This window comes from Nothobranchius furzeri, chromosome 3, assembly GCF_043380555.1.
Source record: "Nothobranchius furzeri strain GRZ-AD chromosome 3, NfurGRZ-RIMD1, whole genome shotgun sequence".
Classification (NCBI taxonomy): Eukaryota; Metazoa; Chordata; class Actinopteri; order Cyprinodontiformes; family Nothobranchiidae; genus Nothobranchius; species Nothobranchius furzeri.
Genome location: NC_091743.1, coordinates 78,243,825 through 78,270,050, shown reverse-complemented (window position 1 = coordinate 78,270,050; position 26,226 = coordinate 78,243,825). Strand labels below are relative to the sequence as shown.

The 26,226-nt window shown below is 46.7% G+C and overlaps 4 protein-coding genes across 5 annotated transcripts in view; 2 read left to right on the top strand and 2 right to left on the bottom strand.

Annotated features, from left to right (window-relative positions):
• Window positions 1-16,701, bottom strand: part of ippk (inositol 1,3,4,5,6-pentakisphosphate 2-kinase) — a 28,167-nt gene extending 11,466 nt beyond the window's left edge. The window contains exons 1-2 of one of the 2 annotated variants that reach the window (XM_015958284.3): window positions 16,576-16,701; window positions 37-96 (exon numbers count right to left, since the gene is read on the bottom strand). In XM_015958284.3, the coding sequence (XP_015813770.1) occupies window positions 37-96; window positions 16,576-16,581 (66 nt within the window). In that variant the 5' untranslated portion in view covers window positions 16,582-16,701. Of the gene's footprint in view, window positions 1-36; window positions 97-1,202; window positions 1,474-16,575 lie in introns of those variants that run through there. The other variant, XM_015958283.3, reaches the window with a different exon arrangement.
• dynlrb1 (dynein, light chain, roadblock-type 1) lies at window positions 5,276-12,099 on the top strand. The gene is made up of 4 exons (XM_015958295.3): window positions 5,276-5,399; window positions 5,575-5,650; window positions 8,797-8,964; window positions 11,761-12,099. Exons 1-4 carry the CDS (start codon window positions 5,397-5,399, stop codon window positions 11,802-11,804), a joined length of 291 nt encoding a protein of 96 aa, XP_015813781.1. The 5' UTR covers window positions 5,276-5,396; the 3' UTR covers window positions 11,805-12,099.
• LOC107384823 (microtubule-associated protein 1 light chain 3 alpha) lies at window positions 16,589-21,511 on the top strand. The gene is made up of 4 exons (XM_015958294.3): window positions 16,589-16,757; window positions 18,108-18,163; window positions 20,690-20,796; window positions 21,091-21,511. The coding sequence occupies exons 1-4, from the start codon at window positions 16,592-16,594 to the stop codon at window positions 21,251-21,253; spliced, it is 492 nt and encodes a 163-aa protein (XP_015813780.3). The 5' UTR covers window positions 16,589-16,591; the 3' UTR covers window positions 21,254-21,511.
• Window positions 21,512-23,056: 1,545 nt separating this feature from the next.
• eif6 (eukaryotic translation initiation factor 6) lies at window positions 23,057-26,221 on the bottom strand. The gene is made up of 6 exons (XM_015958292.3): window positions 25,912-26,221; window positions 25,755-25,840; window positions 25,497-25,672; window positions 25,227-25,403; window positions 24,970-25,154; window positions 23,057-23,344 (listed from the first exon to the last, which is right to left on the bottom strand). The coding sequence occupies exons 1-6, from the start codon at window positions 26,016-26,018 to the stop codon at window positions 23,335-23,337; spliced, it is 741 nt and encodes a 246-aa protein (XP_015813778.1). The 5' UTR covers window positions 26,019-26,221; the 3' UTR covers window positions 23,057-23,334.
• Between the last annotated feature and the right edge of the window lie 5 nt (window positions 26,222-26,226).

The window sequence follows — 26,226 nt, the reverse complement described above, 5'->3', positions numbered from 1 at the left end:
CCCATTTTTCTTTAAACTGCTGTAACTCAGGTTTACCTGTGGAGGGTTTTCAGAGTCCTCAGCTGGATATTTGAGCAAACGCAGAACTCTGGAGAGCTGCAAGACACAAGTGTGGTTAGGATGAACGGATTTCTGTTCACATCACACGAAAATGAGGATAACATTTCCCAGTGACGGTTAAGCTATATATCATTTTCAGAATGACGCGGTGTCAAAGATATGCTACCAGCGCCCATCTGGTCTGCTTCCATGGTAAAATGCTGCAGACAAAATTACATGTTCAGCTCCGGCCAGACGAGCAGAAAGCTCCTTCAGCAGAGCCCCCAGGCAGCTTCAAAACCTGATTTAGGTCTTCCACAGCAAGAACCTCAGAATAAAACCCCAAGCTAGGTATCTGAGGTCAGTGGAGCTCGACTGATTCACAACAATACCCAGAAAGGAGAGTTTCCTGGGAAACAGATGCAGCAACCAGACACGTTGGGAGAGACAACTCAACCTTCAGCAGTGGGCATGCGTGTTGGGAAATCATCTGATTTACACATAATCCAGCAACAGAAACTTGTTCTTTCTGTTCCAGGAGTCTTAAAATAAACTGTAAAGCTTTACAGTCATCAAATAAATTACATGAGGGTAAAAACAGCAGCTGGAAAATCTCCACCTGACCCTGACTCATCACAAACTGGTGTTTTCATTCAAACCAGAACCAGTTAATCCAGATTATGAGCTTGAATTCCTGACGGGACGATGGATTATTTAAATCTAAACGTTAGGCGCAAGTTTGATAAAAAGGTTAAATAACCCAGATACACTTAAATGGGGGCTTTAATATGTGGCACTCCGAAAGGCTGAAGACTCGACTTCAGCTCCAAATCTTATAAAACAGAGATGGTGGCTCGTTTAAGACGAAAACATCCAACATAAGTTAACAAACAAACAAAGAGTTCCCAGCTGGAACTGAACACTAATAATAACATTAATAAACTTGTAGAGGGTCCGCGGCCCGGCTAACCACTGCTGTTGGCTCTGGGAGGAAGCCTGACCAAGATGCTAACTTATCTTAAAAAGCTGTTTGTTGTTCCGTAAAACAGCTCAGACACCACGTGACATGTTTAAGCATGTTATAATAAAGTACAGTTATTCGAAGCTGCTGGTTTCTCTGTGTCGGGCTGGAGAGTCTGTTAGCTTAGTGTTAGCTGGTTCACCTGAACATGAGACACCACTAGACTCTTGTTTCCTTCTCCGTGGTACTTCCAGTCATTCTCGTCCATTTTATCCAGTTCCATCACACGAAGGACAGCAGAAAACGTCCTTCAGAGAGCAGAAACAGAGACTCGACACCACTGGGACAGGAGTCAACGGGGAGCGAGCTGGTGTTGCGTCCAACTGCGTTACCCCTTCTAGTCCCACCCCTCCGGCTTCCTTCACTAGTTTGTCCAAATGTTTAGAAGTCGTTTGTTTGTTGTTGTTAACACATTTACGAGATGCTAAAATATTTTACTCCGATTTCTTTCTTACAAACAGAACACAAGCACACAGAGAAACAGGTTTCAGCCATCGACATAATATATAGCAGCCTGCGGGTGCTTCCGGCGGCACGCGCTCTGAGTCTGATAGCAAAATCAGAGCGCCTCCTGCAGGTAGAGCGCTGAACTCCTATAACCAGACCTGCTTCAGTCATAACATAGAATAGAATAGAATAGAATAGAACAGAACAGAATAGAATAGAATAGAATTTATTCATCCCACAGTGGGGAAATTCACTGGTTACAGCAGCACCAACACTTAAGGGAATAATTTGAACAATAATAACAAAGGTACATGTATTTATACACATAGGCAGTAGTCTGGTATTGTAACCTTCAACCACTAAAAACCCCAAATAAAAAATGAAAAATTTAAATTCCAAAACTATGCAGTATACTGTAAAGGACATGGACATACTATGTAAATCTGGTATTTAACGAGTATTGAACACATACTGAGTATTGCACTGGTGGTATTGAGTACCAGGGTAATGCCAGTACCAGTTAAACTGAGTACGCGCGGGGTTCAGGGGAAACAAAGAGGCCTATTGTGGACCACTGCCTTAGGGGGTGTTACCCACTTTGACCTTTGGGCTTCCAGCAGAGTATAGACTGGAAGCCCCAAGGCCTAAGGTGGTTGAGAACGAGAGAGCCAACTGAATAGGCGAACCAGCCAGACATTGTGGTGGTGGACAAACAAAAGAGGACAGTAGTTGTAGTTAACATGGCAATACCAAGTGATGGACATGAGAAACTAGAAACATACTGTCTATGGCCGCCGCATTTTCAGGGTCTAATTTTTATAAAGTCTATGGTTAATAGCTCAGCGACTGAAGGAAAAGAGGCTAATGCTGTGTTCCAGTTGTCCTCCGAACTTGGAATTTCCGAGCAGGAAATGACGTAATGGGGTCGTTTTGCGTTCCAGCTTCCAACTCGGAAAAAATGGACCCCACCAGTGTTGTTGAGTACTAAACCAAAAGAACTATGTCTGGGGAGAGGAGATTCTGCTATATAAGCACTTCTGATTTATTGTCTTTTTTGCTAATTTTTATGAGCTAATAAATCTCAAATTACGTGACAGAAATAGTCGAAACACACATGATTATTTATCATTTCAACTGAAGTACAGCATATTAAGAAGAAACAATCTTTTATATAGCACCTCTCAAGACGAAATCACGAGATGCTTCACAAGAGCCAAATTACAAATGAAAAGTAATAAAAAAATCATTTTAAAAAGACCTTCAAAATTAATAGGTGGCCCCAGCGGGTCTCCAACAAAGTGCCAACCCAGAGCATCTTGCCTTGCAGCGCAACGCCGCACTCGGCCATCTTTGTTTTGATCATCTGACCAGAGCCATTCTGCAGTTTGACCCAAGAGATCCTCCATCAGTTTCTGCCAGCTCCTCCTGAGCTGTATGTTTTTAGACTCCCTCTCTGTCAGCTCACAGAACTGCATCATGGTATTAAATTGTTCATCCCTCTGCCTCCTGTTCAGCGTCTGACCAGAGCATGTCCTGCACAGCAGCCAGATGTGTGTCACCCCTTTGTGTATGTATGACAACACCAGCAGCAGCTGCACAGCCTGTCCTGCAGGCCTTTAACCTCACCGAGAAAACATAAAAATGAAGTGGTCAGATGGAGGCTATGGTAATAATCATTGATACTATCAATAAAAGCGGCATTATGGTGCGCAGGGAGGGATCATTGTCTTTTCCAGGTCTAAGGGAAACTTTATTGATGTAGCATTATATATTGGCTAAATATTAAATTAAATTATCAATAAGATGTGATATTCCATATAAATATGAGTTATCACTCTGATTGGTCTTTGAGTGTTTGATTTAACAATACTCCTGGTTCTTTGAGTATTCAGGGAACACACACTTCATATTAATCCAGACACAGTCGATGATATGGGTTATAAAAATGAACTAAATTCTATTTTTCTAAACTGACGATTATACAGGACAAGTATGAATGAAATGATGGAATGTCAGCCAAATGTTTGTAGCAAACCTGGTTAAGTGTCTGAGAGATCTTGTGATGTCTGGGTTATGAAATCAGTCTGACTGTATGGTTTGATAAGCTAGAGATTATTCATAAAACCATCCAACGCCATTGTGCAGAGTCTATGTTACCCGTGTGTGACGGCCGCTCTCGGCAGTCCAGAGGAAAGGCAACCAGGAGTGGTGAGTTTACCGGACGTCATGGCTACAGGAGTCTCAAAGAATCGCAGCCTCCTTTGAATTCAAATATCATTGGCCATGAGATGAGACCAGGATCTGCAAGTTAGACAAGCCACGTCTGAGGTGTTGTAGTGTCTGACATCACTGGCAAGCGTTGCAGAGAGGCTTTGACCTTGGTCACAGAGAGGATCGGCCGAACCAGGAGGCAGCGGAGGACTGACTGGATCAGGAAGTGATCCCTATATTTATCAACCGTTGTTGACAAATTTAGACAAATCAAAATTTGACAAGTTTAAATGTGTTACCAAAGACCTCAGAGAATCACGCCCTCACTCAGATGCCTAAAGGTTGACTCTTACTGTGAAGTGAATGCTAAAACATTAATAATAAAAATATGATGTGTGAATATACTGATAGATTAATATTAAATCAGCAAATACTGATCTGGTGTAGTTTAAGATCTGAAATAAATCCTTCAGGAAAAACATTAATTTTAACACAATGTAAAGCATATAACACGTTAATCAAATACATTGGATTTAAACATATTGTTCATTCAACAGAATATGATTATGTAGAATTTTGAAGTCATTTATGTCAGGGAAGATGGACTTTAGAACAATGAAAACATCTAGTTTAACCCAAAAGGGCTTTAGGCAGGAAATACTGTTCATCATATCAAACAAATATTTGCCTGTTGGCCAATTCCACACCATCAATGCACATATAAGTCATATGAAGACGTGTGAATCTAATATCTTAAGCATTGTGTTGCTGCAGAACGGGCAGTGGGCCTGGTAAATTGTAGCAAATGGGTTGTCAGTTGTTTTGTTCTCTTTTGGGTGTGTGTTGTTAAGGTTTGTTGCCAGGGTGTGTGGATGTTCTTAGTCTTTGCTTTACTGTTCTGTTTCTGCGATTTGTGGTTGGTGTCTATTCTGCACCATGAGTAAGGGTTCCACTCCGAGGAATGGGATCACGGTGCCGTTCTGCTGTTCAGTACTTCATAGTTAACTCTAGAGTCAGAGTCCTATGGGTGCTGACGGTCAGCGGTGTGCTCTGTCTATAACCTTGGCAAGGAAGTTGTCACAGTATTGTTTTTATTACAGAAATCATTTTATTCTCAGGTAAGAGATGGAGAGGCTGATTGTGTGTGTGTGTGTGTGTGTGTGTGTGCGCGCGCGCGTGTGTGTGCGCGTGTGTGTGTGTGGTGCTTTCAAGGGTCTACTAGTTAGAAAATGTGGTTCAAAGTAAACATATGCAGTGTCAGACCTATTTTTGTGTAAGCAGATTAATGATTGAGGCCTCAGAACCAGAGGTCCTTCAGCTGATCAACAGCTGTTTGGAACTAAAAATCTGTTTTGTGTCACGAGAAAATGCCTTTAGTTTATTTTTCTTCGTAATTAAAATAAGAGAGGATCGACTGCTGGTAACGATGAAAATTGATCAGTGTTTGATATTTGAACGGTTCTCTAAAACATTACAATAGCTGAGACAGTTGGTGTGTCTTTTTATGTCAGTGATGAATAATGTCGCAATCACAGGCAAATCCGACACGTTGTTGGGACCGTAAACTCACCACCCTAACACTTGCCCCGGAAGTAGTTTTCCTGCTAGTTGCTAGCTGTTTGTGACGCGGAGCTTCCAGCGGAGTTTCTGGCGAGGATTTGGCCTTCTGAAGCTGAAAATGGTAGTTAGGAATGATTGACGCGTTTAAACCACTCATGTATATGTTTTATGCTGACCGCTGAGAGCGTCCGGACCTTTACTGGAGACCCAACGGGCTGCTAACTGAGCTGCTCGGGCGTTGTCGGCGGAGTTAAAATCATCAATGACTTTAATTTATCTGCTGCTGCTTTTTTCAGGCGGACGTGGAAGAAACGCTGAAGAGGATCCAGAGCCAGAAAGGCGTTCAGGGAATCATCATCGTTAACTCTGAAGGTAAATATCATTCCAACTCAGAATCAGCTGTTTGTTTACCAGATCAGCTGATAATCAGGCGGGTTTCCCGTTCATGTGGGGTTTAGAACCTTAGAACACGAGAAAATAAACTCCAAATGACGTTTCTGCACAAATGTGCTAAAGAGAAAACAGAATTCCCAGAATCTGGTAGGTAAGCTAAACCAGCTGGTGTTTCTTCTGCTAACTAACCACCGGCAGCTCTGATGACCCGAGTGTTTACTTGCTAAACCAGTCATTAATCTAACGTTTTTCTGTTTCTTTTGTAACAACAGAACATGTTTTTTATTTGCCTCCACTGGTGTTGATGTGACGTGTCTGTCAGCTGTTTTATGCAAACAGGATGATGGCCACGCCCCCCGCTGTCTATGGCCTTCCCAGCAGAAGCTCAGAAGGTGAAGCGGGTTGTCCAGTAATCAGAAAGTTTCAGGTTTGATCCCGGCTCCCGCCAGAGAATGCTACTGTTGTGTCCATGGGCGTGATACGTAACCCGCCTTGCTTCCTGGTGGTTGGAGGGACCGATGCCGTCCGTGCGCCCCTGGGCGGCTGCGGCTACATTGTAGCCATCCGTGTGTGAATGTGTTGATGATTGTGTTGTGAAGCGCCTTGGGGGGCTGTAGAACCCTAAGAAAGTGCTACACACACAGACCATTTACCAATCCTAGTCTGATTTTTACATCCGTCAGCTCGAGTGTGGACTCGTGCTCACACAGACTTCCTTCACCTGAGGAGTGTTGCAAGCAAGTCCCTACCAGGACAACAGAGGGCAATTAATACGATTCTCTTTGTTTCAGACATGTAAGGTAGTGTTGTGAGTTACTTTACGTCTTTAAAAATTGGTATCGGCCTTAAAAAAACCACATCGGTCAGCCTCTAATTGAAATAATGCCCTTGTCAGACCTTGTGGGCTTTCACTGCAAAAACACAATCATCTTAGCCCAAAACTTAAATTATCACACCGCAAAAAATCTAATCTTTGTGCCCAACGTCATTTCTCTCTTGACTAAAAGTACCCTACAGACCGCCTAAAAAGAAAAAAACCCAGACAAACCTAAGCATCAGGGAAGTGGTCTGAGCAGAGTCACCTGAGGCTGAATGTCAGTAAAACCAGAGAGATGGTGATTGACTTCAGGAAGAAGAAAATGCCTTCACAGCTACTACAGGTCGGGGGAGGCTGAGGAAGAGGAGAACTTCAGGAGATAGACAACAGGCTGGACTGGGCTTCTAACACAGAGGCTGTGTCTAAGAAGGGAATGAGTAGACTCTTGTGGAAGCTGAGATCCTTCAACCTGTGCAGCAAGATGTTGGAGATGTTTCACCAGTCTGTTGTTGCCGCAGCACCATCTTCTCTGTCGTTGGGGCAGCAGCATCTTCTCTGTCGTTGGGGCAGCACCATCTTCTCTGTCGTTGGGGCAGCAGCATCTTCTCTGTCGTTGGGGCAGCAGCTTCTTCTCTGTCGTTGGGGCAGCAGCTTCTTCTCTGTCGTTGGGGCAGCAGCATCTTCTCTGTCGTTGGGGCAGCAGCATCTTCTCTGTCGTTGGGGCAGCAGCATCTTCTCTGTCGTTGGGGCAGCAGCATCTTCTCTGTCGTTGGGGCAGCAGCATCTTCTCTGTCGTTGGGGCAGCAGCATCTTCTCTGTCGTTGGGGCAGCAGCATCTTCTCTGTCGTTGGGGCAGCAGCATCTTCTCTGTCGTTGGGGCAGCAGCATCTTCTCTGTCGTTGGGGCAGCAGCATCTTCTCTGTCGTTGGGGCAGCAGCATCTTCTCTGTCGTTGGGGCAGCAGCATCTTCTCTGTCGTTGGGGCAGCAGCATCTTCTCTGTCGTTGGGGCAGGAGCATCAGAGCCAGCAACGCTAACAGACTTAACATCATTAAGAAGGCTGGCTCAGTCCTTGGTCTCAGACCTTAGAGATCGTGGTGGAGACAAATGGTAAAGGGCCTGTATTTAATATAGTGCCTTCTAGAGTCCTAGAACCCCCCAAGGTGCTTTACAACACAGTCATTCACACGGTGGTGGTGATGAGCTACAATGTAGCCACAGCTGCCCTGGGACCGCTGACAGAGGCGCCACCAGCAGGTAAGGGGGGTTAAATGTCTTGCTCAAGGACACAATGACAGCGACAGACTGAGCAAGGCTCGAACCTGCAACCTTCGATTGCGGAACGAGCACATAACTCCTGTGCCACGGCCGCCCCATGACGAGGATGCTGAATAAACTTTTATCCATCATGGACAATAACCAGCCCCTCAATCACACAGAGTGACAGGAGCGCCTTCCCGCTCAGGCTGCTGCAGCGCCGCTGTGGAAGGGCGCCGTCACATTGTTACCATAGCAATAGCTCAACCTGGTTCCTCATGTGGTCAGTAAGTTTGGGCGGGAGCCAGCTTCACTCAGCTGCTGGGCTGGTCTACAGAGTGTGGCAGTGTGAGCGTCCTGTCACAATGTCCCGACTGATCATGCGCCCTGGCTTGGCCAAGGGGATGTCCCTTTGGCTGACTGGTTAGAGCGTATGACTCTCACCCGGGAGTCTGGGGATCGAATCCCACCCGGGCCCTCGTTTCTCCACCTTGCCACATTTGGCGTTGTTGGCAGTATCCATGTAGTACTGTCAAGTAGGTCCATGGATGTGAAGTTTGTGGCACCTTGCGCGGGAGCACGAGGACGTGCTTGTGGAAAGAGGGGGGAAGATGTGGCAGTGTGAGTGTCCTGTCACAGTGTCCCGATTGATCATGCGCCCTGGCTACTTGGCCAAGGGGATGTCCCTTTGGCTGACTGGTTAGAGCGTATGACTCTCACCCGGGAGTCTGGGGATCGAATCCTGCCCGGGCCCTCGTTTCTCCACCTTGCCACAAGAGGACACACAGCAGCTGTTACGTTCACCTTCTGAGAGATGGCAGAAAGAAGCCTTTTGAGCAGTTTGTCTAGTCTCTGCTCGTTAACGAAAACTTCTAGTCACCAAAGAGCTATTTTTAGCTCGTCAGCGTCTTGTTTTCGTTATGAAAAAAGGGTGTCAACAAAATAAATTGGTCATGTTATGGTTAACAAAGACAACACCGTGTAAAGGTGAATAAAAACCTTGGGTCTGTTGAAAAAGACTAAAGGTTATCGTGAGTCTTTGTTCTCTGCAGGAATCCCCATCAAGACGACTCTGGACAACGCGACGACCGTTCTGTACACGGCGCTGATCCACCAGTTGGTGATGAATGCCAGAAGCACCGTACGAGACATGGACTCGCAGAACGACCTCACCTTCCTGCGAGTCCGATCCAAGAAGAATGAGATCATGATTGCTCTGGGTGAGTCGTCACTTCGGTTTGGGGCGACTAGCAGTGATTGTCGTCATCGTCTTCCTCCGCTTATCTGGGTCCGGGTCGTGGGGGCAGCATCCCAACTAGGGAGCTCCAGACCGTCCTCTCCCCAGCCACCTCCACCAGTTCCTCCGGGAGGACCCCAAGGCGTTCCCAGACCAGATTGGAGATGTAACCTCTCCAACGTGTCCTGGGTCGACCCGGGGGCCTCCTGCTGGCAGGACATGCCCAAAACACCTCCCCAGGAGGCATCCTGACCAGATGCCCAAACCACCTCAGCTGACTCCTTTTGATCTGGAGGAGCAGCGGTTCTACTCCGAGTCCCTCCCGAATGTCCGAGCTCCTCACCCTATCTCTATGGCTGAGCCCGGCCACCCTACGGAGGAAACTGATTTCGGCCGCTTGTATTTGCGATCTCGTTCTTTCGGTCATTACCCAAAGCTCATGACCATAGGTGAGGATTGGGACGTTGATCGACTGGTAAATCGAGAGCCTGGCTTTCTGGCTTAGCGTCTGCATCACTGCAGATGCCGAACCAATCCACCTGTCGATCTCCCGATCCCTCCTACCCTCACTCGTGAACAAGACCCCGAGATGCTTAAACTCCTCCACTTGAGGTTGGACCTCTCTCCCGACCCGGAGTTGGCAAGCCACCCTTTCCTGGTCGAGAACCATGGTCTCAGATTTGGAGGTGCTGATCCTCATCCCAGCCGCTTCACACTCGGCCGCGAACCTACCCAGCAAGAGCTGAAGGTCAGAGCTGGATGAAGCTAGGAGGACCACATCATCCGCAAAAAGCAGAGACGAGATTCTCCTGCCACCAAACTTGACACACACCACACCAGGGCTGCGCCTAGAAATTCTGTCTATAAAGGTTATGAACAGAACCGGTGACAAGGGGCAGCCCTGGTGGTGTCCAACCCTCACCGGGAACAGGTCCGACTTACTACCGGCTATGCGGACCAAACTCACGCTCCTCTGGTAAAGGGACTGAATGGCCCTTAACAAAAGGCCACCCACCCCATACTCCTGGAGCGTCCCCCACAGGGTGCCCCTGGGGACACGATCATAAGCCTTCTCCAAATCCACAAAACACATGTGGATTGGTTGGGCAAACTCCCATGCCCCCACTCCATCACCCTTGCAAGGGTATAGAGCTGGTCCACAGTTCCACGGCCAGGACAAAAACCCCATTGCTCCTCCTCAATCTGAGATTCAACTATCGATCAGACCCTCCTCTCCAGTACTTTGGAGTAGACCTTTCCAGGGAGGCTGAGGAGTGTGATCCCCCTATAGTTGGAACACACCCTCAGGTCACCCTTCTTAAAGATGGGGACCACCACCCCGGTCTGCCACTCCACAGGAACTGCCCCCGATGACCAGGGGGCTGATAGAGATGTTGGGCCCCATGAAAAAAATACGATACATAATGATACGACTACAAAGTCTATCATTGACCTGCGACCTAGGCTGCCCTGGTACCAAGTGTACCGATGGGCATCCTTATGTTCGAACATGGTGTTCGTTATGGCCAAACTGCGGCTTGCACAGAAGTCCAATAACGAGACACCACTCGAGTTCAGATCAGGCAGGCCGTTCCTCCCAATCACACCCCTCCAGGTCATGCTGTCATTGCCCACGTGAGCATTGAAGTCCCCCAGCAGGACAATGGAGTCCCCTGATGGAGTACTATCTAGCACTCGTCCCAGGGACTCCAAAAAGGGTGGGTACTCTGAATTGATATTTGGCGCATAAGCACAAACAACAGTCAGGACCCGTTTCCCGACCCGAAGGCGCAGGGAAGCTACCCTCTCGTCCCCCGGGGAAACCCCAACACACAGGCAGAGAGTCTTGGGGCTAACAAAAAGCCAACCCCAGCCCTCCGCCTCTCACCCGGAGCAACTCCAGCAAAGGAGAGTGTCCAACCCCTCTCAAGGACTTGGGTTCCAGAGCCAATGCTATGTGTCGAGGTGAGTCTGACTATATCTAGCCGGTACCGCTCAACCTCTGCCACAAGCTCCTGCTCCTTCCCCGCCAGCGAGGTGATGTTCCATGTCCCAAAAACCAGTTTCCTTGTCCGGGGATCGGACCGCCAAGGCTCCCGTCTCGGTCTGCCACCCGATCCACACTGCACCGGACCCTTCATGTTCCTCCTGCGGGTGGTGAGTCCACAGTTGGATGAGCCCATGTATCTGGTTCGGGCTGGGCCCGGCCGGGCCCCATGGGCCAAAGCCCGGCCACCAGGCGCTCGCTCACGCCCAACTCCAGGCCTGGCTCCAGGGTGGGACGCCGGTAACCCTCTGGGCTGGGTACTCCGACTCTTTGTTTTTACATCCATGAAAGATCTTCTGAACCGTTCTTTGTCTCATCCTTCACCTAAGACCCATTTGTCATGGGAGACCCTACCAGGGGCACAAAGTGCCCCAGACAACATGGCTCCTAGGATCATTGGGGCACTCAAACTCCTCCACCACGATAAGGTGACGGTTCAAGGAGGAGTAGCAGACTAGACTAGCAGAGTCCCACCCGTAATCTGAGGGTTGCAGGTTCAAGCCCCACTCTGTCTGACTCAGTTGTTGTGTCCTTGGGCATACCCCAGGACAGCTGTAGCAACGATATAGCTCAACACCACCACATGAATGGATGAATGATTGTCTGTACGACACAACTGCCAGAGCCTGGGTTTGAACCGGAAGCCCATTGATTACAGGGAGACCCCCTGAGCCACCGTAGCCCCAGTCTGAGTTCATCTGGATCTGACGGCTGTGCCTCTTCTCTCCACAGATAAGGATTATTTCATGATCGTCATTCAGAACCCGTCGGTCTGAAACAGGCTGCTCTTCAGATCTTCTGCTTTTAAACTAAGATAACCTAGAAGAGACAGCTGAGGAACACCACGCCCTTTGGACACCATCCCATCCATGAGCCGAATCTGTCAACAGCCTGCAGACGCATTTTTCTTTCTCGTAGCATCCTTTGTTGGTCTTGGATGGTGGATTAGGAAACAAAAGTTTGATTTCCAGTTTATTATTTATTCTTTTGTCAGGTTCAACAGTGAGCGACACTACGGCTCTTCTGATGGCACCTCCACCTTCTGCTGATTAAAGTCAACAAGAAATCTCATGTTTGTCTGTTTATGGAGTTCATCAGACTTCATTTAAAGCGTTAGAATAAACTCAGACTAAACCACTAAAGTTAATGGGGAGCATTTATAACAAAGAAGGTGTGTACTTGTGAGTTTTTGCTTTTCAAATTTGTAGAGAGGATCAGCTGCTGTCTGATCAGCAACTGGTTCACCGGAGACTCTATTAACAGTATATCCTCCAGTTGAAACCTGCTAAACTAAATTTAAAACACTAAAGGCAGGTTTAGCCCAAAGGGCCTCATTTAAGGAGCTGTTAAAACTAAGTCGCTGCACAAACTACAAACACAAGAAGGGAAAATGTGGCGACTTGAATCAAACCCTGACTCGAGATGGGAAACTGGCAGCGCGGCCGGTGAGATTCAACACATTTAGGCCCAGTCTCAATACTCGCCCTGTTAACGTCAGCAAAGTGCACCTGGAGGAAGTGAGCAGTAGGGTTCAAGTGCGTAGTGCACAAGTGCGCAGATGATTGCAGGATTAAGACTGGGAGCATTGCATCATCGATCGCAGCACATGCTAGGATGCTGGTCGCTGTGAAACTATTCAAAAACCTTTATTAGCAACTTCTAAACTAACAGCCAAACAGTTATTTGAAATAAATTTACATTTATTGCTGCTTTGTCTAAAAGTTTTAGAGCATCAACTAATCGTCCTAATTTCATTAGAAAATACATATTTTCAGAAAAGGAACTTAAACCTTTTCTCCTGCAGCAATGACTTGTGGGTAATACCTTTGCCAGAGGTCCGCATCACAGCGGACTTGGGTGAAGTGCAGATTAAGGGTGCAATGGGGGCGTGGTCAACTTCCGCACTTGAGTCTGGACACCCTACGCACTCACACCTCTGGCCGGGAACGCGCAAATGAAGGGCGCGACGGTGCGAGTGTTGAGATTGGGCCTTACAGACTGAGAACCTCATCCTGTCTGAAAGAGAACAAACACACTATGTTCATAAGTACGTCTTTAAATGACTTCATGTTCTGTTGAATGTCAATTAATGAACCAATAAGTGTTAATCTAATTTTAAAGGTGTGGTTCACTGAAAGCCCTGTTTTAATGATTATCTCTGATTCTAACGTGTCGAGTGTCTCATGCAGGCTGAACATGAGCATAGTCTCCTACACCTACCTCCTGCCGTAGCTTCTGATAGAAAACAGACAGTGAAACTCCAGGATTTAAAAATCCTGACAGATCTATGTCACACTGTCCCTTAGGGCCGTGATATACTTGCTGTTTGACATTGCATACACATTTTAAAATGGCTGCCATGCGTTACTTGCATTGATTTGGAGCATCATTTGTGAGCGTTCCTCGAAATTACAGCGACGCATCCGAATGCTGCAATATACGAGTAACCAGTAGGTGGAGTTGACAAAACGAGCGAGACAAACTCACCATGGTGACCCCGTCTCTGGTTTAGAGGACTTTCAAACCAACCTCTTTACCGCTGCTGTCGCTTTTTCTGTCGTGAACTGAAAACGAACCAGTTTCTGGTCTCTTAAATTGATGCCATGTTTGTTTTGGTTGTTCCCACAGACCTGTTTCTCTGTTCGGTCTCAGTAGTCTAGTGCGCCCCTTATGGTAACACCCCAGTACTAGTGCTGTGCAGCATGTGAACAAAGACGCAGCCTTGTGCCTGCACCAACGCAAGCTCAGACAACAAGGAAATCACAGCCCTTAATATTCATTTTGGCTCACGACAGGGAAGGCTGTTGTAGGTTTAGTGTCCAGAAGAAGAAGAAAAGATCTTTTCTATAGCGCCTCTCAAGGTAAAAATCACAAGGCGCTTCAGGAAACAGTAGAGAACGTCTCGGCTAGTAGAAGCTAACTGTTAGCATTAGCAACTCCACCACACAGCAGAACTCTCCAGGCTTGTGTTATTTGTAGAGATCAACATTGCATAGTAAACAGAGTCAGTGGTAGAGTTGTGTTGCTGTTAGCCAATCAGAGGAGAGATGTCCACATATCAGGAAAAGACTCCAGATGCTGCCATCTGAAGCTTCTAGAGACCACTGCAAATGTATGTGTGGCATAAAAATCGACTGACGTTTTATCCAAAACCAGCAACGCCACCTTGGGAATTTCACCCAAGGACTTAGTTTGAAATGACTGTAAGGCACTTGGGTTCGTTTTTGCCCAAGTAGTTGTGGCTTCAGATTGTTAAAACCATTTATTACAACAGAAATTGGAATAATACCCATTAAAAATGACCTAAATCAGTTTAGGACTGACTTTAATGCCCTGGTAAAAACCTCCGAGGTTTACCAGTGGGGCAGGGCTAACCACAGGCCAGTGACAACACCACCCACCACCATGTCACCTGCTGTGGACACACACAGAGAGCATGTGATAAACTTCCACTGTTATGCTGACGTTACTCAGTTATATCTATCCATTAACCCTGATGAACCTAATCAGTTAGTTAGATTACAGGCTTGTCTTGATGGCATAAAAAGTTGGATGACTCAAAACTTTCTGCTTTTAAATCAAGACAAGATAGAAGTTCTAATCTTTGGACCCGAAATTCAGAAAAGGAAACTGCTTAATCAATCACCTGACCTGAACGGCATTAAAATAGTCTCCGAGAACAAAGTAAGGTACCTTGGTGTTATCTTCGACCAGGACATGTCATTCAAATCCCACGTTAAACAGGTTTGTAGGATTTCCGTTTTCCACCTTCGGAATATTGCTAAGATTAGAAGCATCCTTTCCAGTAGTGATACTGAAAAACTAGTTCATGCATTTATTACATCAAGACTGGATTACTGTAATTCATAACTCTCGGGAAGTCCACAGAATGTAGTTAAAAATCTTCAGCTTGTCCAAAATGCTGCAGCTAGAGTTCTGATGAGAATTAAAAAGAGAGATCATATCTCTCCTGTCCTAGCTTTCCTACATTGGCTATCTGTTAAATTCAGAATAGCCTTTAAGATCCTCCTTCTCACACATAAAGCTCTTAATAATAAAGCTCCATCATACATTAGTGATCTGATTGTTCCATACGTTCCTAACCGAGTACTTTGCTCTCAGAGTGCAGGTTTACTGGTGGTTCCCAGAATATCTAAAAATAGGATGGGAGGCAGATATTTTAGCTATCAGGCTCCTCTCTTGTGGAACCAGCTCCCAGCTTTAGTCCGTGAGGCAGACACCGTCTCTACTTTTAAGACTAGGCTAGGTTATCCAGAGTTATCTCTGTAGATATGCTGCTATAGGCTTAGAATGCTGGAGGACATACTGACCACTTTCCACACTCTACTACTTTCTTCTACAATCTGCTCTTTAACTGCATTATTTCCTGCTATTTCAGCTGTTAACTTTATTTTTACTCTTAAGTGTTTTCCTCCCCAGAAGAAGCTACAATGATGTTCTGCTGAGCTGTAGTGGCCTCATGGAGGGGGCCATTGGCTAGCACACTGCTGCTAACCACTTCTCCCTCTCCTGACAATAACATTTTACTCTCTTTGACATTGAATGTGCTACTCCTAGTTTACCAGATTAATTATAGATTCACTAGGATAAATACAATAAAGTTTATCTCACCAAATAGAATGTTTACTAAGAAACACAAAATTCCTGTTAAAAGGGAGTTTTTCTCTGCACTGTCGCTGCATTCTTAGTATGAGGTGACTCGATGCAACCTGCTGGGTTCCTTAAATAGGAAACTTTTTACTGATTGGCTTAATGACCTGACCTGTATTGGAATGTTTACTGTGTGAAGGTCCTTGAGACGACTCTGGTCCTGATTTGATGCTTTATAAATAAACTTGAATTGAATTGTAGAGCGCCATGTTCTTTCCAATTTTCTAGAGTTTTGTTTTAAAGTTTGTAAATCAGAATTAAACCAGGGAGCCAACTTCCTGTGCTTAATTACCTTTTTTAAAGGGGCAACATCATCTAATGCCACACGTAAAGAAGTAACATTATGAACTAAATCATCAATTTGTGAGGGGCTAGAAATGAAAATATTGCCCTCTGCTACAGTCCTCTGAGATGCTGAGGACAGTAAAGATGGAATAATTGATTTAAAAGATGCAACAGCCTTGTCAGATAAAGACAGACTATAGTGAAATTTACTTTCATGTCTCTAGAACTCAGTTATAAAAAAACTCAAAGGTGATCAAAAAGTGGTCCGAGAGGACTGGATTATGTGGAAATATCGTTATTTTCCTCACACTCTATGCCATAAATCAGCACAAGGTTTAATGTATGATGCCAGGAGTGGGTGGAGCTATGCATTCTTTGGGTAAAACCAGTATATTACTAAAGGCTACACTGAGGCTATCATTTTCAATGTCCACATGAATGTTAAAATCCCCCACTACCATGACCTTATCAGTATTTAGCACCAAATCAGATAAAAATCAGAGATCTGATCCAGAGACGGCCTCAATTTTACTGACAGGAACTGAATAACTTTTCTGAATATTAAATGACAACTTGGCTTGCCTCACTCACCTCCATAAGGCAGCGGATGACGTCAGCGCGTCAGATTACTGGCTTTGTTTGTACGGAGCTGCTGCGGAGCTTCAGACCGAGCCATCTGAAACCCTCCCAGGGCCGTTTTCATCACCTTCTTTCGCCTGAAGCCGCTGCCGGGATGCCGTCGGACCGACCGTTCAAGCAGCGGAGAACGTTCGGTAAGACGGTGCTGTCTACAGCTAGCGTTAGTGCGTTTCAATGCGTAGGTTCACACCGGATTTAACGTGTTTACATGTGTTGATGGTCGGTCTGTAGCTTCACGGTAAACGGGGTCAATGTGACGCCGCAGCCTTTACACAACCGGATCAGCTCCGTGACCCACCGCGAGGCCAAAACAACAAGTTGTGCTGAAACATGACCCCTACACGTATTCTCTGATTAAATCGGTCACCTGACAGGAGGGGAGGAGTCTGGCAGTGACCCGCTCACCTGAACGGACCAGCTGTCAGTGTCAGAAACATGAATATCAAAGCAAGGTGAGAACTATGTAGATGAACACCTGGAACGGGTTGATAGAAAGCTCTAAAACTGGAGTTTCACCTGGAACACCCTAACATCTCTGACTGGAACCACAGGATGATGTCATCAGGAAGAGACCCATCCGGCCAATGGCGAAAATGATAACCACGATTATTTTGGTTGATGCAAATATATCGCGGGATCAGGTCGCGAGGCAGTAGTCTAAGCAGGGAGGCCCAAGCTTGAAATCAGGTGTGTTGAAACTGGGAAAACACTAAAACATGTGGGATAGTGGGCCTTGAGGACCAGAGTTTGACACCCATGCTAAGGTCCAGAACGTGGTTATGATGGTTTCATTTAGAAATGAGTTTCATCCATCCTCTTCCGTTTATCTGGAATCTGGTCATGGGGGGCAGCAGCCTAAGCAGGGAGCCCAGACTTCCCTCTCCCCAGCCACTTGGGCCAGCTTCTCCGGGGAATCCCAAGGCGTTCCCTGGCCAGCTGAGAAACATAGTCCCCTCAGTGTGTCCTGGGTCTTCCTTTAGGTCTTCTCCCAGTTGGATGTGCCTGGATAACCTCACCAGGGAGGCGTCCAGGAGGCACCCCAACTAGAAGCCCGGGCCACTTCAACCGGCTCCTCTCGATGTGGAGGAGAGGCGGGTCTAGTCCGAGCTCCTCCCGGATGACTGAGCTTCTCACCCTATCTATAATTCCGTTTATTTATAAAGCGCCAAATCCCGACAAGTCCTCTTAAGGCGCTTCTCAAAGTAAACATTCCAATAGTTCAGTTCATTAATGCAATCAGTAAAAAGTTTCCTATATAAGTAACCCAGCAGGTTGCATCGAGTCACTGACTTGTGTCAGAGACTTCACAGGAAGAAACCTCCAGAGGATCCTGGATCAGCATAAGCAGCCATCTGCAGTGACACACGGAGTCGAAAGCCTACCATCCAAAATGGCTGCAATATGGCCACCAATCCAAAACACATCTTCTCTTGTTGCTGTAAACTTCCTAATCTCATCATGCTGTCTATTTGTTTTGTCGACAGCTGATCGATGCAAAGAGGTCCAGCAGATCCGAGAGCAGCACCCAAACAAGATCCCTGTAAGCTGCACACGCACGAACCTGGGGGGTAGTCCACAAAGCGAGTTTAGAACATCGATGCCTTCCTGATAAATGCCTGCCTAACAAAGTGCATCTGTGCACTCAAGGATCTGTCGGTTCCACCGACTATGCTCAGGTGGATTCAGTTCTCTTTAATTCAAGTGAACCTCACAGGCAGCCTCTGTTAATTGATGCTGGATAACTGAGAAGGGAAGCAAAGTGTTTTGCTCTTCTCTTAGACGGAACATTCATGCCCACGAGGACTATCTGAACTAAAACAGAGACCGCCAGCTGCTTGGTTATAGCCATGTATCTGGCGCTATTTAAGCCGAGCTTATGCTTCTGAGTGTGCGTCGGTACCAAGGGATCAAGGCCGCTGGCTTTGCTCCAGCATGGAAGTACCAAAAATTACAGTTCCACCCTCATCCGCTAGGGGCTAGTACCAAAACAGAGCAAGTTCCCTTTGACTCCCATGTTAAAAAAGCCAGTTTCACAGCATAAATAAACACATTTACAGCCTGGTTCAAAAAGCCATTCTAGGTTTGACTGATCTTTCTAACATTTATGACAACTCTGAGGGGGTGAGTTATTTTATAACTCTTTGACTGTAATTAAATGCTTGAAATTATGAATAATTATTGAGCACCAGAGCTACAAGCTAGCTCTAGGAAAGGCCTCATGTTAATGGACGTTCGGCCATTTTGACTCTGAACTTTAGCTGTGTCCTCTGTGGGTTTGTGCTTGGATGTAAGGGACAGCAGCAGCTCAGGAGGTAGAGTGGGTTGTCCAGTAATCGGAAGGTTGCAGGTTCAATCCCGGCTCAGACCAGAGAATTCTGTCATTGTGTCCTTGGGCAACACACTTAACTCGCCTTGCTGGAGGTGGTCGGAGGGACCGGTGGCGCCTGTGTTCAGCAGCCTCGCCTCTGTCAGTGCGCCCCAGGGCAGCTTTAGCTACGATGTAGTTCATCACCACCAGCGTATGAATGGGTGAATGACTGTGTTGTGAAGCGCCTTGGGGGGTTGTAGAACCCTAAGGCACTATACAGATACAGGCTATTTACCATTTAATCATCGGATTATTTACCATACCATACCATACCAATTTTATTTATATAGCACATTTAAACACGGCATGAGAGCCGACCAAAGTGCTGAACAAAACACACAATAAAAACAATCAAAAATAAAAACTAAATCCATTAAAATCAAGTAATCCAACCCTAAAAGGAAAGGTAGAAAGGGAATAAGTTAGACAGAATTAAAAGCCAGAGAATAAAAGTGAGTTTTTAAACGAGACTTAAAAAGGGAAAGAGAGGAAGAGAGTCTGATCGGGAGGGGCAAGTGGTTCCAGAGCTTCGGTGCACAAACTGAAAAGGCGCGCTCCCCGCGGGACTTACAGCGAGAGCTAGGGACATGTAGGAGGTGTTGGTCAGCTGATCGGAGAGATCTTGTAGGGACATATGGGTGAATGAGCTCAGACAAGTAGCCAGGTGCTAAGTTATTTAGGGATTTAAACACAAAAACCAGGATCTTAAACTCTATCCGGAGATGGATGGGGAGCCAATGAAGATTTGCTAAAACCGGTGTGATGTGTTCCCGCTGCCTGGTGCCAGTCAAGAAACGAGCTGCTGCGTTCTGCACAAGCTGAAGTTGAGCGAGAGTGGAGGAGGAGATACCGTATAGCACTGAGTTAGAGTAGTCGAGACGGGAAGTAATAAATGCATGGACAACTGAATGAAGATGACGCCTTTTTAAAATGGGCTTAACTTTAGAGAGACGCCTCAGGTGGTAATAACAGATCTTAACTACCTGGTTGACATGAATGTCCATTTTTAGTTTAGCGTTCATCACAACCCCTAAGTTTGTGACACGGTTTTTCAACCCACTTGTGATAAATGGAAGGGTCAGTTGGGGACTTTGAGAAGTACCAGGGCTGAAAATGATGGCCTCTGTCTTAGCGTCGTTCAGCAAAAGAAAGTTTTCTGACAGCCAGCTCTTCACATCATTACAGCATTCAACAAGGGGCAGTAAGGAGTCATTAGGCTTCACAGAGGCATATAATTGGCAATCGTCTGCATAAAAATGGTAATCAATGTGGTGTTTTTTAAAAATGTCACCCAGGGGCAAAATATATAAATTAAATAAAAGGGGTCCAAGAATAGAGCCCTGGGGAACACCACAAGTCAAAGCCGCAGAGGGGGAGGCAGCACTACCCATCATAACATTAAAGGTGCGGTCACAGAAGTAGGACCTAAACCAGTCTAAGGCAGTCCCCTGGATTATTTGGACACAGAGGGCAAGCTGCGGTTGCTGACGGCACTAACAGGTCATCCAAGCAGTTTCTGCTTCTTTTTTATCAGCAAGTAAAATTATTTTTCTGTACTTTATTTCCCTGATTGAAGGGGGGGGGGGGGGGGGGGGGGCTGTGAATTTAACATAACACTGCTTGGTCAAGGATATTTGAGAGCTCTCCAACAGGCTTGCAAGGCACAGTCTGTTAAACGTCGTGGTTTCATGTGTGCAGGTGATCATCGAGCGGTATAAGGGTGAGAAACAGCTGCCAGTTTTGGACAAAACCAAGTTCCTGGTACCGGATCACGTCAACATGAGCGAGCTGGTGAAGATCATCAGGTAAACTGAAACCTGTCTGCCGAGTGGCCTGTTGGGAGGCTCAGCTTCTCTTGGATCATTAACATTGTCTAATATTTCTTATCTCTCATCATAAATTTGGGCAATTTTGATTACTTTTACTTCCCTGCATTTCCAGGGGGGTTCTGTAAAATCCCTTCTTATATATTGGAGAATTGTGTGCAATTTACCTCCGTAAACGTCTCTGGTTTTGGTAAATGAAAACTTTACCTCACAAAGTTATGAATCTACGCCATCAGTAAGCCGTTACCCCTCGTTTATTTTCTGGTTTGCTAGGCGTCGGCTGCAGCTCAACCCCACCCAGGCCTTCTTCCTGTTGGTCAACCAGCACAGCATGGTGTCGGTGTCCACCCCCATCTCTGAGATCTATGAGCAGGAGAGGGACGAGGACGGCTTCCTCTACATGGTCTACGCCTCGCAGGAGACCTTTGGCTGCTAGGAGGGAGGGGGCAGAGCATTTTCAGGTGGAGGGAAGACAGATGAAGATTTCACAGGAAAAACCAACATCCCCTCCTTAAGCCTAGATCACACTGTGCGATTTGCGGCAGATTGTTCATGTCGCATTGTGAGAATTCCAGAACTGTGCCACACGGCACGGAGCAAGATTCCTGTGAGGCAGACTGCATGACGTCTCGCTCCAGCAGGACACGCGGCGTCATGAGCGCAGACCACTAAGCAGACCGCTAGCCAAAAGAAAGCTGAAAAGATCAAATAAAGCACCGCGTTAACATTTCTTTATAGAGTCAGCTCATGACCCAGCGCAGCTTCCTGTGTCCCCCTGCAGCTAAACGCTACTGAACCATCCTTATTGGTTGAATATGTGAGATTTCCACCAACAGAAAAGGGGTTTTATGTTTTTGTTTTATTTTTTGTTCTTGTGAGCTGCTCTCGTCTCACTCTCACAAAATTAGATTTCACAATTCAGCTGATGGTCTAAAAATTAGTTTAATTATTTTTAGCTTAACTCCGGTTTAGCTTGGGCTATTAACAAAACTAAAAACTGGGGTGTCGTTTATAATCCGCATTTTAAACAAGTTTAAACTGCTTCTGGTCGGTTGCAGACAGGAGTCGTAGGATGAATGCTCGTAGACTGTCGGAGGCCGTCTTTGGCTGTGAGAAGGCTCAAAAAGCCGTCGCAGAGCCCTGCAGACCGGACCACCACAGATTTGCAAATCGCCCTCACGTTCAGCTTTTTTTTCACACGATTATGCTCCCGAAGAGGGATTTGGCTAAGACGGTCACAAATCGCACAGTGGGATCCGAGCTTTAGATTAGGTCGGACACCAGAGGATTTCCTGTTTGTGCTTTTATTTTATCCACTGCTGCTCAAGTCCTCTTATTTTGGAGGAATCCTACAAACTAAGCCGTACCTTTAGTTGGTAAGAACGATTCGTTAGTTCTCATCATGAGTCAAGTTAAACTCAGCACAGGTGCGTCCTGCATCAAATCCATCATTTCAGCTTTTTTGTTTTTCAGACCAGTTTACTGATCTAAAGTGCAATATTTCCCAGTTTAGTTCAGACCTGATCACACACACCTCTGTAAGCACAACAGCACGTACTCACATGCTGACTTTAAAACAACCTGGTCTGGTGACCTGGACTCTGAACCGGATGTGGTCAGTGGTTCTGAAACGCATCATGAGAAAGGGGCGGGGTCACAGGACACTAGTGTGTGTGTGTTGAGATGCACTGGCTCTAACAGACCCCGTAGAGCTGGATGTCGTGGCGCCCCCTGCTGGTGTACATAATCTTTACAGCAGCACCAAGTGGAGCTAAAACGAAATCTGAGCTTCTTTTGCACATTAATTAAAAATAACTGTTAGAATAACAATTATGCTTTTGTTTTCTTCGTACAACAGTTTACAAATGGACTTGTTTTCTTTTACATATAAATGTGTATTGGTTTTAATTTACAGGTGTTTTAATTGAATGTTAAACTTTTTAGCCGTTTCCCCAAACCAAAACTGTTCCTTAAAGCTTCCTGCTGGTGGCGCTGTTGTGGCGTACATAAACAGCTTTTGCCAATAAATAAAAAGTTGCCTTTAAAGATTTGCATCCTTTCTTGTACCTGAACACAGGTGTTCACCTGAAGGAAAGAAATTAAAAAAATAAACGTTCTGGTTTTTAAATGATCACCAGAATCAGAACTCCTTCCTGTTGTTCTGGTTCTGTTCAACAGATTCAGGAGCAGCGGCTGCTGGAGCGACCCTGCAGCTTCTCTTCATAAAGAACTCAACAGATAAGAGTTTGGTTTTATTGTACAGAAAGCATCCCCGTAGTCTGATTTCTTACATTCAAAACACAAAAACCTGGTGAGAAACAAACACGAGTTCTCATTCGCCAGCTTTCCGAGGAATCCCAGGAGCTCGTTTTAAGTCCGGTTTAGATCCTGGGTGACACGCAGCAGAACCCCAGACCAGGCTCTAGGCCTGGTTCTTCTGCTCAGGGACAACGGGTGTTTGTGGCTGCAGCTAGGTTTTACATCTGGTCCTCCCAGCAGCGGTCAGAGGCGGCAGCTTTACGCCATGCTGAGAAACAAGCAGAGAAAATGCCGTCGAGTTAATGGAGCATCTTCAGTCGGTGACAGGAAACAGGAAGGAGACACTGCAGCTGCAACATTCACGCTTTTATACAGAAGCCAGAGTAAACTTAGCATGGAGTCACTAAACCATCAGCAAACTGGGGCCAACAGCTTGTTTTCTTCAGCGGTTTAGTCACAACGAGTCTTTGTTCTGGTCTCCAGCATGTCCCACAGTTGTCTCAGCAAGTTCAAACTCGGACAGTTTTCAGGATTTTGTTGCCTCTTTCCCCCGCACTTACACTTGGACCAGGGACATTTAAGCTAAGGTAAAGTCTCTCATCACCACACACTGGTGGAGTTACATCTAGATACCTGACCCATCCCCATGGGGGGCGGCGAGCTGCAGCTGGTATGACCCGACCGGGTTTGAACCCTGATCTCCTGGTCCCAGGGTGAACACTCCACTAGGCTACTGAGGAGGTTGAACCTCGTATCACAACCAGGGGCGGAGCTTCGGATGGGCAACGGGCCCCAGCCTAGACTTGGGAGGGGCCCGCCCCAATATTATCCGGCCAGCTGCTAAAATGGGGAACGACCTCTTCTGTTTACTTGCTCCTGAAATGTTACTTCACCTCCGATATTTCAAAATAAGATTCTCTCCGCTCATCTACTTGTTCTCCATCCTTAATACAGTTCTTGATCGTCTGTGCCCACCCTGCCCTTTCATTTGTGTTGCTGGTTTGACGTGAGCACGCTCCACGCTCTCCGATCCTGCATTTAAGTCCCGCCCCTTGCTTTATACACAGTTTAAATATCAGACTCCAAACGGGAGACTGTCCATAAGGCACGACACCGACTTTTCTCCTATACTTTGGACTGTCTCTCATGAGAAGCTCACCCGAAACACCGCAGCTAGACAGGAAGAAGCCAGTGGCTTTTCAAAATAAAATAAAATTTAAATGTTTCATCATATTTTAATTCATTTCTAACTATGATCATGGTTAGTATAAGTGCGCAGTTATAGACTGTATATTTCACGCTTTACATTGTTTTACAATAACGTGAGGGGTTACGATTTGTTAGGGTTTGACTTTTATGTTGAAGGGGGTGTTCTTGGCTGGAGAGTTCTGGTTCGGTTGTTTAGAAAGAGAAAACGAGCTAGTGTGAACATGTTAACATTTTTTACTGGCAGTAAGGCGTGGGCCAACAGTAGCCTGGAATAAAATCCCAAACAGAACAAGTTGGAGTATCTTTAAAAAATCTAATTAACATATATTCTATAGGTCTGGTGGCTTTTTTTTTGCCATGGTGGTGCGACACAATCAGTTAGTGTAGACTTTTATTTTGACGAACATCTAGCAGGAGAAATGCCCATTAAGGCGTTTCTGGGTTAGGTGGTGATCGGAGGGACCGGTGGCACCTGTGCTCGACAGCCTCGCCTCGGTCAGTGCGACCCAGGGCAGCTGTGGCTACATCGTAGCTCATCACCACCACCGTGTGAATGTGAGTGACTGGGTGAATGACGGTGTTGAAAAGTGCCTTAGGGGATTCCAGGACTCTGGCAGGCGCTATCTCAAATGCAGACCATTCGACACGTTTAAAACCTCTTGTCAGACTACACGGTTCTGGTACCTGTCGATCAGCGAGTCCCTCATGCTGGTGGCGATGGCGGACGGCTGCATCGTGTCACTCAGCTTGAAGACACTCTCGATGACAGACAGCTCGGTGCTGGTTGTGTCCAGGCCGCAGAACGCACACCAGTCGTTCACCACCATCCCCGCAGCGATAACCTCGCTGCCTCGGTTTACGGTACCTGCCTGGAAATGAGCAAAGTTCTGAGTAGAGGACCCACCTGGACCCAGACTCCACATGCAGACACCATCACTCACCACCAGGGGGACCTGCAGCAGGGACGACAGCTCGTCCTGGTCCTCGATGGACGTCTTCGGGTGGACAAGGCCTCCCTGGTTGCTGAACGCACAGTAGGAACCGACCAGAACCTGCTCGGCTACAGTCTGACGGAAGACCTCCACCTTCAGCGTGTCTGCAAGGATCTCCTCCGTCTCCTGAAAGAAAACCAGCGTTAAGCCGACAGGCAGCCTTCACCTGGTCTACATCTTCACTGGTGGCTCCAACGGGACAACTTCCGTTCGCCTCACCCGGTCCAGGTCGGGGTGAACCAGAGCCACATAATCGTTACAGGTGACGACATTCCCCAGGGCAGAAAGCCGCTCCTCGACCCTCTGGATCTTCACCGAGTCCGGGAGGCTGTTCCTGATGTGCTGCAGCTCCTGGTCTGTTGTGTTGTTGGGCACCAGGAGGCCATGGCGGTTACCTGCTCACAGGAGGAGGAGGATGAAGGTACAGAACCGGGTCGGAACCAGCAGAACCACCAGAGAACGTGCTGTCCCACTCACCCACACACATCCTGCCGATGATCCTACAGCCTGCGATGGAGGCGTGAACCACCGGGATGGTTTCTGATAACTCTCCTTCAAACACGCTGCAGACGCACAAACACGACACTGTGACGTCACGTTTGTTTTAGAGTAGTCCGTGACGTATCACACTCACCTGTAGAAGTTCTCTGAACCGCCAATGGCCACCAGGCAGTAGGTGTTGGTCAGTTTGGCGAAGCAGCCGACTTCGTTGTTCTTCTCAAAAGAAGCTCTGACCGCCATGCTGAGGACCGGAACCAGCGCGGGTTCTAGCAGAACTGTAGTGGAGATCCGAGCGGAGACTTCTCTAAACGCGGCCTAATGCTAACTTTTAGCTCCACGTGAGCGTAAACAGACCCAAACGCGCCTCGCGGACTCCCGACACGCGAGGAAGCTTCTAAGTTCTTCCTCCGAGCTCACGCGATGACTTCCGCTGCCTGGTTAACGTGGT